The 13,260-nt window shown below is 49.2% G+C and overlaps 1 protein-coding gene across 1 annotated transcript in view; it reads left to right on the forward strand.

Annotated features, from left to right (window-relative positions):
• Nucleotides 1–13,260, forward strand: part of LOC147091393 (alpha-2-macroglobulin-like) — a 1,124,424-nt gene that overhangs the window by 1,005,482 nt on the left and 105,682 nt on the right. Inside the window, exons 35-36 of the mRNA XM_085976756.1 lie at nt 7,942–8,010; nt 9,779–9,884. Of these exons, the coding sequence (XP_085832882.1) occupies nt 7,942–8,010; nt 9,779–9,884 (175 nt within the window). The remainder of the gene's footprint in view (nt 1–7,941; nt 8,011–9,778; nt 9,885–13,260) is intronic.

A 13,260-nucleotide genomic window follows, 5' to 3' on the forward strand; every position in this document is an offset into this window, starting at 1 on the left:
CATTTTATGTCCTTATACTAATTATCCTTTAAATATTGTTCCAATTAGTTTTGTTAAGCGAACTCTAATTTCTACTTAGAATTATAATATTGTGGCGGAGCCACCAAAGGACTCAGAGCAGTTGTACATAATTCCTTTAACAGCAATGTAGTTACTGCCTGTGCCTGTACCTTTAATTACACTGTTTAACTGTACAGGAAACTTTGTGCTATCCGGTACCCACGGGACCGAGCTGCTGCCGTTGCCTCATAACTGCCGTACTCTCCAGAGTTAATGTTGAGAGATACGGAGATTCTTATCTCCGTATTTGACAACAAACACTGTTGCTTAGCAACAGCTTCTAAACACTCGGGTGTGGCCTGCAAGCTCTGTAGCTGAAGCTGTTGCTATAGCTACAGGCCTTGCACAGCTTGACTGTTCAAGCAAAGCAAAAAAAACAAACAAAAAGAATAAAAAACGGCTGCTGATTTTTGCCGGTGGCTCCAGATTGCCAGATAGCTCACTTCCGGATAGCACAACGTTTCCTGTACTATGTCTAGTTACCTTTACATCGCGGTTTCAATGTGATGACGTCATGCCGTTAGTCACGTGATTCCCCAATGGCGGGAAGAACGTGATGACGTCATGACGTCAGCTTTCAGACCAGAGGATCAGTCCTCGTGGAGCCTTCAAGGAGAGCAGACCTGTATTCGATGTATTCCAGCAGTTTCCAGTTTAAACCTGTTTTGTTCCATTAAAGTTCGTTATTTTGATTGCCTGAGTCGAACTCAGTCTTTTCATTAGGAACCTCCGTTCCTACAATATGTTATTTTGTAGGAGTCAACGGATTCCAAACTGAATCACTGAGGTCGAGTCAGTTCAGTAAATCAACCGAATTTAATTAAACAAGTGAACAAAACAAAAACATGCAGGAGCAACAGCAAACGGGTCTATACAGCAGCTTGTTCCACGAGGTCTGAACCTAGGACCTCCCACTCTCTGACGTCATGACGCCATCACGTTTCCCGCCGTTCGGGGCATCACGTGACCAACGTGATGACGTCATCGCGTTGTTTCAGGGCTTTTACAGAAAACCTGCTTACACTCAGCAAATGAACATAGATGCTGTAACATTGGTTTAAAGACAGTTATGCATTTGTACAGGAGTTCATTGGTGGTTTTGCCACAATTTAACAATTTGACCTTCACTTGCAGCCTGTGGCTGTTTGTTATCAAAACTTAGTCCAAACTGCTTTTGACTGTCCTCGCGGCTGCATTTTGAACAAGTCTTAGCTTTTTAGTTACCCAGGAGTAATTATGGGTAATATTATTTGGTCAATGACTACATTTCCATTTATACATAAAAGCTGGGGGAGCCCGGCTTTGCCAGGGCTGTTTTGGGCCGGGCGGTTTAAATCGAGTCCCAGGCTTTGGGGCCTCTCTGTGTCCCTCTGTGAATCTGCTGCCGGGCAACATTTTAAATCGAGTCCCAGGCTTTTGGGCCCTGTCTCTGTGTCCCTCTTTCAATCTGCTGCCGGGCAACATTTCTACCTTTTAATACCTTGAAAGATGAAAGTGAAAGTACTTTTAAACGTTTTTGGTAAATCTTACGTTATTTTTAAAAGAGATACTAACTTTTTCGAAGCTGGATTAGCAGATTTTGAGCTGGAAGGAAATGGGGTTTTTAGCTTGAGGCAATGGCTGCCAGATCCCTGAGATGAAAACGATTAGTCCCGCCCACAGACGCAGCGATTGGCCAACCATCAGGCGACTGAACTGTAGGATTGGTCAATCGTGCCGGCACAGGATTGGTCGACCTTGACGTCAGTCAATCAATGCTACTTAGCAGATAATGAGTTTAATTTTGAAGGTTTTTTCCATAACGCGTGAACAATTTTTGTCTGGCCGAAACGTAAATATGCTTAGGACGGTTCTGGAATCGTCAGTTTTCTTTTGACGTAATGCATGTGTAGGTACGCTCTATAACTTTCGAGTTAATTCAAGACAGACAGACAGACAGACGGAATGACAGACAGAAGTATCCTTTTATTTATATATATATATAGATAGATAGATGATTCTCATCTACTAAATGTTTCTAAATATCAGCCTTTCGTACAGTTCCCTCAACTCGTGCCTCTAATCAGCTACGGGAGACGAAAGATGGGGGACTTTTCCAACACTCACCTGGCCGCCCTCCTGTATTTCACCCTTGATAAATTCAAGGCCATCAAAAACTCGGCTGCCCATGTACTAATTCGCACCAAATCCCATTCACCCATCACCCCTGTGCTTGCAGACCTACCTTGGTTCCCGGTCCGGCAACGCCTCGATTGTATATTTCTCATCCTTGTGTTCACTTCCTTCCATGGCCTCCCACCCCCACTGCCACCCCCCCCACCCCCTCCGCAACCTCCTTATCTCTGTAACCCTGCTCCAGCCCCACAAGCCTCCAAGATCTCTATGCTCCACTAATTCTGGCCTCTTGAGCATCTCCCCGATTTCCATCACTTCAACATTGGCGGCTGTGCCTCCAGCTGCCTGGGACATAAGCTCTGGAATTCCCTCCCTAAACCTCGCCGCCCCACTTTCCTTCTTTAAGACGCTCCTTAAAGCCTACCTCTTTGGCCAAGATATTGGTCACCTGCCCTAATACCCCCTTAATGTGAATCGATGTATGATTTACCATTCTGTGAAGCCTTGGGACATGTTACTACATTAAAGGTGCTATATAAATGCAAGTTGTTGTTTTTCCTGCTCCTGAGCCCTGTCCAGTGACCCCTTGGTTAGGGAGGGGGGGGTGAATCAGCCCAGGTTCCTGCTCCTGATCCCTGTCCAGTGACCCCTGAGTTAGGGAGGGGGGTGAATCAGCCCGGGTTCCTGCTCCTGATCCCTGTCCAGTAACCCCTGGGTTAGGGAGTGGGTGAATCAGCCTGGTTTCCTGCTCCTGATCCCTGTCCAGTGACCCCTGGGTTAGGAAAGGGGTTGAATCAGCCTGGGTTCCTGCTCCTGATCCCTGTCCAGTAACCCCTGTGTTAGGGAGGGGGGTAAATCAGCCCGGGTTCCTGCTCCTGATCCCTGTCCAGTGACCCCTGTGTTAGGGAGGGCGGTGAATCAGCCCGGGTTCCTGCTCCTGATCCCTGTCCAGTAACCCCTGGGTTAGGGAGGGGGTGAATCTGCCCGGGTTCCTGCTCCTGATCCCTGTCCAGTGATGCCCCTCCCATGGTTAATATCCTGCTGATCCTCACTATTTGGGGGTTTGGCGTGGAGAATAGGGCCTCTTTTGGGACTCTGACCCTAGCGAGAGTCATAGAGTCATAGAGTCATAGAGTTATACAGCACAGAAAGAGGCCCTTCAGCCCATCGTGTCGGCGCCGACCATCAATCCCTGTCCAGTCTAATCCCATTTTCCAGCATTTGGTCCGTAGCCTTGTATGCTATGGCATTTCAAGTGCTCATCCAAATGCTTCTTGAATGTTATGAGGGTTCCTGCCTCTACCACCCTTTCAGGCAGTGAGTTCCAGATTCCAACCACCCTCTGAGTGAAAAAGTTCCTCCTCAAATCCCCTCCAAACCTCCTGCCCCTTACCTTGAATCTATGCCCCCTTGTTATTGACCCCCCTACTAAGGGGAAAAGTTCCGCTTTATCTACCCTATCTATGCCCCTTATCATTTTGTACACCTCAATCAGGTCCCCCCTCAGCCTTCTTTGCTCCAAGGAAAACAACCCCAGCCTGTTTAGTCTTTCTTCATAGCTGAGGCGCTCCATCCCAGGTAACATCCTGGTGAATCTTCTCTGCACCCTCTCCAAAGCAATCACATCCTTGCTATAGTGAGGTGACCAGAACTGCACACAGTACTCCAGCTGTGGCCTCACCAGCGTTTTGTACAGCTCCATCATAACCTCCCTGCTCTTATATTCTATGCCTCGGCTAATGAAGGCAAGTATCCCATATGCCTTTTTAACCACCTTATCTACCTGTTCCACTGCCTTCAGGGATCTATGTACATGTACACCAAGGTCCCTCTGACCCTCTGTCCTTCCTAGGGCCCTGCCACTCATTGTGTATTCCCTTGCCTCATTTGTCCGTCCAAAATGCATCACCTCGCACTTTTCAGGATTAAATTCCATTTGCCACTTTTCCGCCCATCTGACCAACCCATCGATATCGTCCTGCAGACTGAGACTACCCTCCTCGCTAGTTACCACCCCACCAATTTTTGTATCATCCGCGAACTTACTGGTCATACCTTTTACATTCATATCCAAGCCATTAATATAGACCACAAACAGCAAGGGACCCAGCAACGATCCCTGTGGTACACCACTGGCCACAGGCTTCCAGTCACAAAAACAACCTTCGACCATCACCCTCTGCCTTCTGCCACTAAGCCAGTTTTGTATCCAACGTGCCAAGGCACCCTGGATTCCATAGGCTCGTACCTTCTTGACCAGTCTCCTGTGCGGGACTTTATCGAAGGCCTTACTGAAATCCATGTATACCACATCCACTGCATTACCCTCATCCACACACCTAGTCACCCCCTTAAAAAATTCAATCAAATTAGTCAGTCATGATCTTCCCTTGACAAAGCCATGTTGACTATCCCTGATTAATCCTTGCCTCTCCAAGTGGAGACTGATTTTGTCCCTCAGAATTTTTTCCAATAATTTTCCCACCACTGATGTTAGGCTCACTGGCCTGTAGTTCCCCGGTTTTTCCCTACTCCCCTTCTTGAATAATGGAACTACATTAGCGGTTCTCCAGTCCTCTGGCACATCCCCTGTGGCCAGAGAGGTTCTGAATATGTGTGTTAGAGCCCCCGCAATCTCTTCCTTTGCCTCACACAGCAGCCTGGGATACATTTCGTCCGGGCCTGGGGATTTATCCATTTTTAGGCCTGCTAAAACCGCCAATACCTCCTCCCTCTCGATGTTAATGTGTTCGAGCATATCACAGTCCCCCCGCCCTATTTCTATGTCTACATCGTCCCTCTCCATAGTGAAAACAGATGCAAAAAATTCATTTAGAACCCCTCCTACATCTTCCGGCTCCACACACAGATTGCCACTTTTGTCCCTAATGGGCCCTATTTTTACCTAGTTATCCTCTTACCCTTAATATACTTATAAAACATCTTAGGATTTTCCTTTATTTTGCTCGCCAGTGTTATTTCATGGCCCCTCCTTGATCTCCTAATTTCTTTTTTAAGTATCCCCCTGCACTTTTCGTACTCCTCTAGGGCTTCCTCCGTCTTTAGCCTTTTGTATCTGCCAAAAGCCCTCCTTTTTTTTCTAATCCATTCTCGTATATCCCCTGACATCCAAGGTTCCCTGTGGTTTTTGGAACCACCCTTGACCTTTACGGGAACATGTTGCCATTGTATGATCTCAATCCCCCTTCTGAAAGCCTCCCATTGCTCCGATGCAGATTTTCCTACCAGTAGCTGATCCCAGTCCATTTTGGCCAGATCCTGCCTTATCCTATTAAAATCGGCCTTCCCCCAATTTAGAACCTTTATTTCCAGCCCATCCCTGTCCTTTTCCATGACCACCTTAAATCTCATCATATTATGGTCACTGTCACCAAAGTGCTCACCTACTAGCACTTCTTCCACTTGGCCGGCCACATTCCCTAGAATTAGGTCCAGTACCGCCCCCTCTCTTGTAGGACCTTCTACATGCTGGCTCAAAAAGCTCTCCTGGATGCACTTTACGAATTCTACACCCTCTGTGCCTTTCACACTCTGACTATCCCAGTTAATATTGGGGAAGTTGAAATCCCCCATTATTATTACCCTATTATTTGCACATTTCTCTGAGATTTGCCTACATATCTGTTCCTCTATCTCCCCCTGACTGTTTGGAGGCCTATAGTACACTCCCAGCAAAGTGCTTGCCCCCTTCTTGTTTTTAAGCTCCACCCATATGGCCTCATTAGAGGAACCTGCTAATATGTCATCCCTCCTTACTGCAGTAATTGACTCCTTAATTAATATTGCTACACCCCCTCCTCTTATACCCCCCCTCTGTCTCACCTGAAGATTCTGTACCACGGAATATTGAGCTGCCAGTCTTGCCCCTCCCTCAACCATGTCTCCGTGATAGCAACAATATCATACTCCCATGTGTTTATCAACACCTTCAGTTCATCCACCTTATTTGCAAGACTCCTTGCATTAAAATAGATGCCATCCAGCCTTGCCCTTGTATATTTGCCCTGTCTACCAAGCTGACTTGTTTTTTTCTCTATAATTGGCAGCACATCACCCCCTCTTTCAGCTCCCCTCTGTATCCCACCCCCCTGCCAAGTTAGTTTAACCCCCCCCCAACAGTGCTAGCAAACCTCCCCGCAAGGATATTTGTCCCGCTCTGGTTCAGGTGCAACCCGTCCGACTTGTACAAGTCCCACCTTCCCCAGAAGCAGGCCCAGTGATCCAGGAAAGTAAAACCCTCCCCCCTACACCAACTCATTAGCCACACATTCATCTGCTCTATCCTCCTATTCTTTTACTCACTAGCACGTGGCACTGGGAGTAATCCAGAGATTACAACCTTTGAGGTCCTGCTCTTTAATCTGTTACCTAGCTCCCTAAATTCTTGATGCAGGACCTCATCCCCCTTCCTACCTATGTCGTTGGTCCCAATGTGGACCACGACCTCTGCCTGCTCCCCCTCCCCCTTAAGAATGCCCTGTAACCGCTCAGTGACATCCATGACCCTGGCCCCAGGGAGGCAACAAACCATCCTGGAGTCACGTTTGCGGCCACAGAAACGCCTATCTGTTCCCCTTACGATAGAATCCCCTACCACTATTGCTCTCCCGCTCTTTTTCCTCCCTTTCTGAGCAGCAGAAGCGTCCCTGGTGCCAGGAAGCTGGCTGCTGCTGCCTTCCCCTGGTGAGTCATCCCCCTCAACAGTATCCAACTTGGCATACTTGTTTGAAAGGGGGATGTCCGCAGGGGGCCCCTGCACTTCCTGCCTGCCTCTGTTGCTCCACCTGATGGTCACCCCCTGTGCAGCCCTACCCTGAGGCGTGAACAACTCACTAAACGTGCTATCCACGAGCCTCTCAGCATCGCGCATGCTCCAAAACTCATCCACCCGCAGCTCGAGCGCCACAATGCGGTCTACAAGTAGCTGCAGCTGGATGCATTTCCCGCACACATGGTCGCCAGGGACACTGGCAGCGTCCCTGACTTCCCACATAGAGCAGGAGGAGCAGAACACGGGACTGAGCTCTCCTGCTATGACTTGCTCCTTTAATTAATCTAAAAATTTATTCAATACCCCAGTTACAGGTATACTCTAGGGCGCTTTATTTACCAACTGTCCTCACTACAACACAGAGCCCCTAGAAATTTAACACCACAGAATTCAAGCTTGTAATGAAAAGAGAGAAATACTCACCAACCAATCACTTACCTGCTCCCTGGTGACGTCACACCCCGATTACTTTTTACCTCTCTGCAACTTCCGAGCTCGCAGACTGGAGTTTGGTATGCCTCTCCTGGCCCCGCTGCTGCCTTTTGTACCTCGCCGCCGAGTCTCCCACAGGTCCGCTGCTCCCGCTACCTGCCGCCGCTGCTCTGAGGCCTCTCCTGGCCTCGCTGCCGCTTTTATTGCCACCGCCACCGCCGAGTCTCCCACTGGTCCGCTGCTCCCGCTACGTGCCGCCGCTGGCCTTTCCCCAATTTAGAACCCTTATTTCCGGGCCATCTTTGTCTTTTTCCATGACCACCTTAAATCTCACCGAATTATGGTCACTGTCGCCAAAATGCTCTCCTACTGACACTTCCACCACTTCCAGGACCCTGGATGGTGGGATGGGTTAGCAATGTGGTGTCTGCACTCTGTCAGTCTCTCTTTCCCCGGAACAGCAGGCTCAATAATATTCATTGGTGGTCATTAGTATTCATTATTGGTCATTAATATTCATTAATCTCACCTTATCATTCCAGAGCGTGGATTTATTCAATGTCAGTAAAACAGAAATCCACGATGATCACATGTTACTATACATCGAACCGGTGAGTATTGAGAGGGAAAGGGAGGGAGGAGGGAGAGAGAGAGGGAGGGAGGGGGAGAGAGAGACAGTGACAGAGAGAGAGGGAGGAAGGGAGAGAGAGGGAGAGGGGGAGAAAGGGAGTGGAGAGCGAGGGAGGGAGGGGGAGAGAGAGAGGGAGGGAGGGAGGGGCAGAGAGAGAGTGGGAGGGAGGGGCAGAGAGAGAGAGTGAGGGAGGGGCAGAGAGAGGGAGAGAAGAGGAGAGAGAGGGAGAGGGAGAGAGAGAGCAGAGAAGGAGGGAAGGTGAGAAACAGAGAGAGAGAGGGGGGAGATGGAGCGGCGAGAGAGGTAGGGAGGGGTTAGAGAGAGAGAGAGAGTGAGGGAGAGAGGGAAGGGAAGAGAGAGACGGAGGGAGGGAAGAGGGGAGAAGGAGAGATCAGAGGGAGAGAGAGAGGGAGGGAGTTGATGTGGAGTGTGATGTTGTGATGTGGGGGGGTGGTGTCATAGAGTCAGAGTCATACGGTACAGAAGGAGGCCTTTCGGCCCATCGAGTCCATGCCGGCTCTCTGTCGAGCAATCCAGTCAGTCCCATTCCCCCGCTCTATCCCCGTAGTCCTGCAAGTTTATTTCCCTCAAGTGCCTATCCAGTCTCCCCTTGAAAACATTGAGTGTCTCCGCTTCCACCACTTCCGTCGGCAGCGAGTTCCAGGTCCTCACCACTCGCTGCGTAAAAAAGATTTTCCTCACATCCCCCCTGTATCTCTTGCCCAAAAACCTTAAATCTGTGTCCCCTAGTCCTTGTACCATCAACTAGTGGAAACAGCCTTTCCCCGTCTAGCCTATCCAAACCCATCATAATCTTGTACACCTCTATCAAATCACCCCTCAACCTCCTTTGCTCTAATGAAAACAAATCCAGCTTCTTCAACCTGTTCTTGTAGCCAAGATCCCCCATCCCCGTAACCATTCTGGTAAATCTCCTCTGCACTCTCTCAAGGGACCTTCACATCCTTCCTAAAATGTGATGACCAGAACTGGACGCAATACTCCAATTGTGGCCTAACCAGCGCTTTATCAAGGTTCAGCATAACTTCTCTACTTTTGTACTCAATACCTCTATTTATGAAGCCCAAGATCCCATATGCTTTGCTAACCACTTTCTCAATATGTCCCGCCACCTTCAGGGACCTTTGCACATTAACTCCCAGGTCCCTCTGTCCCTGCACACTCTTCAAAACTGTGCCATTAAGTGTATATCGCCTCTCCCTGTTCCTTCTGCCAAAATGCATCACCTCACACATTTCTGTATTAAATTCCATCTGCCACTTGTCTGCCCATTCTGCTGGCCTTTCTACGTAACTGAAGTCCCTCACCACCGGTACCATTCAGGTAAATCTCCCCCTAACCATCTCTGCTCTAAGAGGAACAATCTCAGCTTTCTAGTCTCTCCACATAACTGAAGTCCCTCATCTCTGGAACCATTCCAGCAAATCTCCTCTGCATCTCCCCCAAAACCAGGACAAACTTCCTAAAGTCTAGTGCCCCGAATTGGACACAGTACTCCAGCTGGGGCCTAACCAACTGCTTAATCAAAAGGTTGTGGGTTGGAGCCTCACTCCATAGACTTGACCAAATAACCTGGGCTCACATTTCCAGTGCAGTACTCTCTCAATATGATGTGGGGGGTGTGAGGTTGTGGTGTGAGGTTGTGGTGTGCTGTGGGTGAGGAGAGGTGTGGTTTGTGGGGGGTGAGACATTATTTGCTCCGGGACTGAATTGACTTCTCTCCACAGATGGAAGCGAACCATCTCCTACAACTGACTTTTTACACCATCCATCATTTTGATGTGGAGAACTTGCAGCCAGCCTATGTAAAGGTGTACGACTACTACGAGACAGGTATGCTCCCTCAACCAGGACACTGGATATTCCATTCTGTCTCTCCCTGCCCATTTCCTCTTGCATTTATACCCTTCCCTCTATTCCCTATCATGTTCCCGGATGTTAATACCATTCCTTCACTCCCTGTTCCATTCCTCGGGTGCTTATTCCATTCCATCGCTCACTCTCCAATCCCCGGGAGTTTATACCCTTCCATCTCTCTTTGTCCCATTCCCCAGGTGATTACTCCCTTCCATCTCTCCCTGTCCCATTCCCCAGGTATTTATTCCCTTCCATCTCTCCCTGTCCCAAACCCGGGTGCTAATTCCTTCCACCGCAAAGCACTCGAGAGGTACCACCAATGCTGCCTCTGCAAGATCTTGCAAAGCCATTGGCAGGATAGGCGCACCAACGTCCGTGTCCTCGCTCAAGCCAACATTCCCAGCATCGAAGCGTTGACCGCACTCGATCAGCTCCGATGGACAGGCTGCATCGTCCGCATGCCCGATACAAGACTCCCAATGCAAGCGCTCTACTCGGAGCTCCGGCACGGCAAGATAGCCCCAGCTGGGCAGAGGAAATGCTTCAAGGACACCCTCTAAGCATCCGTGAAAAAGTGCAACATTTCCACCGACACCTGGGAATCCCTGGAGGAGAAGCATCCGGGAAGGAGCCGAACACCTCGAGGCCCTTCGCCGGGAGCAAGCGCAAGCCAAGCGCAGGCAGCGCAACGAGCGCACGTTAACCCAAATACCACACCCGCCCGCCCCTTCAAACACCGTCTGCCCCACCTGTGACAGAGATAGTAGGTCCCACATATAGGCCCCCAGTCTAGGTCCCCAGTGTTTATACCTTCCATCTCCCTCTGTCCATTCCCCAGTGTTTATACCTTCCATCTCCTTCTGTCCATTCCCCAGTGTTTATACCTTCCATCTCCCTCTGCCCATTCCCCAGTGTTTATACCTTCCATCTCCCCCTGTCCATTCCCCAGTGTTTATACCTTTCATCTCCCTCTGTCCATTCCCCAGTGTTTATACCTTCCATCTCCCCCTGTCCATTCCCCAGTGTTTTTACCTTCCATCTCCCCCTGTCCATTCCCCAGTGTTTATATCTTCCATCACCCCCTGTCCATTCCCCATTGTTTATACCTTCCACCTCCCTCTGTCCATTCCCCAGTGTTTATTCCTTCCATCTCCCCCTGTCCATTCCCCAGAGTTTATACCTTCCATCTCCCGCTGTCCATTCCCCAGTGTTTATACCTTTCATCTCCCTCTGTCCATTCCCCAGTGTTTATACCTTCCATCTCCCCCTGTCCATTCCCCAGTGTTTTTACCTTCCATCTCCCCCTGTCCATTCCCCAGTGTTTATATCTTCCATCACCCCCTGTCCATTCCCCATTGTTTATACCTTCCACCTCCCTCTGTCCATTCCCCAGTGTTTATTCCTTCCATCTCCCCCTGTCCATTCCCCAGAGTTTATACCTTCCATCTCCCGCTGTCCATTCCCCAGTGTTTATATCTTCCACCTCCCTCTGTCCATTCCCCAGTGTTTATACCTTCCGTCACCCTCTGTCCATTCCCCAGTGTTTATACCTTCCATCTCCCCCTGTCCATTCCCCAGTGTTTATTCCTTCCATCTCCCCCTGTCCATTCCCCAGTGTTTATACCTTCCATCTCCCTCTGTCCATTCCCCAGTGTTTATAACTTCCATCTCCCCCTGTCCATTCCCCAGTGTTTATACTTTCCATCTCTCTCTGTCCATTCCCCAGTGTTTATACATTCCATCTCCCCCTGTACATTCCCCAGTGTTTATACATTCCAACTCCCCCTGTCCATTCCCCAGTGTTTATACCTTCTATCTCCCTCTGTCCATTCCCCAGTGTTTATACATTCCATCTCCCCCTGTCCATTCCCGAGTGTTTATAACTTCTATCTCCCCCTGTCCGTTCCCCAGTGTTTAGAACTTCCATCTGCCCCTGTCCATTCCCCAGTGTTTATACCTTCCACCTCCCCCTGTCCATTCCCCAGTGTTTATACCTTCTATCTCCCTCTGTCCATCCCCCAGTGTTTAGACCTTCCATCTCCCCCTGTCCATTCCCCAGTGTTTATACCTTCCATCTCCCCTTTTCCATTCCCCAGTGTTTATACCTTCCATCTCCCCCCTGTCCATTCCCCAGTGTTTATACCTTCCACCTCCCTCTGTCCATTCCCCAGTGTTTATACCTTCCATCTCCCCCTGTCCATTCTCCAGTGTTTATACATTCCATCTCCCCCTGTCCATTCCCCAGTGTTTATACATTCCATCTCCCCCTGTCCATTCCACAGTGTTTATACCTTCCATCTCCCTCTGTCCATTCACCAGTGTTTATACCTTCCATCTCCCTCTGTCCATTCCCCAGTGTTTATATCTTCCATCTCCCTCTGTCCATTCCCCAGTCTTTATACATTCCATCTCCCTCTGTCCATACTCCAGTCTTTATAACTTCCATCTCCCTCTGTTCATTCCCCAGTGTTTATACCTTCCATCTCCCTCTGTCCATTCCCCAGTGTTTATAACTTCCATCTCCCTGTCCATTCCCCAGTTTTATACCTTCCATCTCCCTCTGTCCATTCCCCAGTGTTTATACCTTCCAGCTCCCCCTGTCCATTCCACAGTGTTTATACCTTCCATCTCTCACGGTCCATTCCCCAGTGTTTATACCTTCCATCTCCCTCTGTCCATTCCCCAGTGTTTATACCTTCTATCTCCCCCTGTCCATTCCCCAGTTTTTATACCTTCCATCTCCCTCTGTCCATTCCACAGAGTTTATACCTTCGATCTCCCTCTGTCCATTCCCCAGTGTTTATACCTTCCATCTCCCCCTGTCCATTCCCCACTGGTTATACCTTCCATCTCCCACTGTCCATTCCCCAGTGTTTATACCTTCCATCTCCCTCTGTCCATTCCCCAGTGTTTATACCTTCCATCTCCCTCTGTCCATTCCCCAGTGTTTATAACATCCATCTCCCTCTGTCCATTCCCCAGTGTTTATACCTTCCATCTCCCCCAGTCCATTCCCCAGTGTTTATACCTTCCATCTCCCTCTGTCCATTCCCCAGTGTTTATACCTTCCATCTCCCCCTGTCCATTCCCCAGTGTTTATACCTTCCATCTCCCCCTGTCCATTCCCCAGTGTTTATATCTTCCATCTCCCCCTGTCCATTCTCCAGTGTTTATACCTTCCATCTCCCTCTGTCCATTCCCCAATGTTTATACCTTCCATCTCCCCCTGTTCATTCCCCAGTGTTTATACCTTCCATCTCCCCCTGTCCATTCCCCAGTGTTTATACCTTCCGTCTCCCTCTGTCCATTCCCCAGTGTTTATAACTTCCATCTCCCTCTGTCCATTCCCCTG

This window comes from Somniosus microcephalus, unplaced genomic scaffold, assembly GCF_052327205.1.
Source record: "Somniosus microcephalus isolate GS21.2 unplaced genomic scaffold, FLI_Smic_1.0 unresolved_chr3, whole genome shotgun sequence".
NCBI lineage: Eukaryota > Metazoa > Chordata > Chondrichthyes > Squaliformes > Somniosidae > Somniosus > Somniosus microcephalus.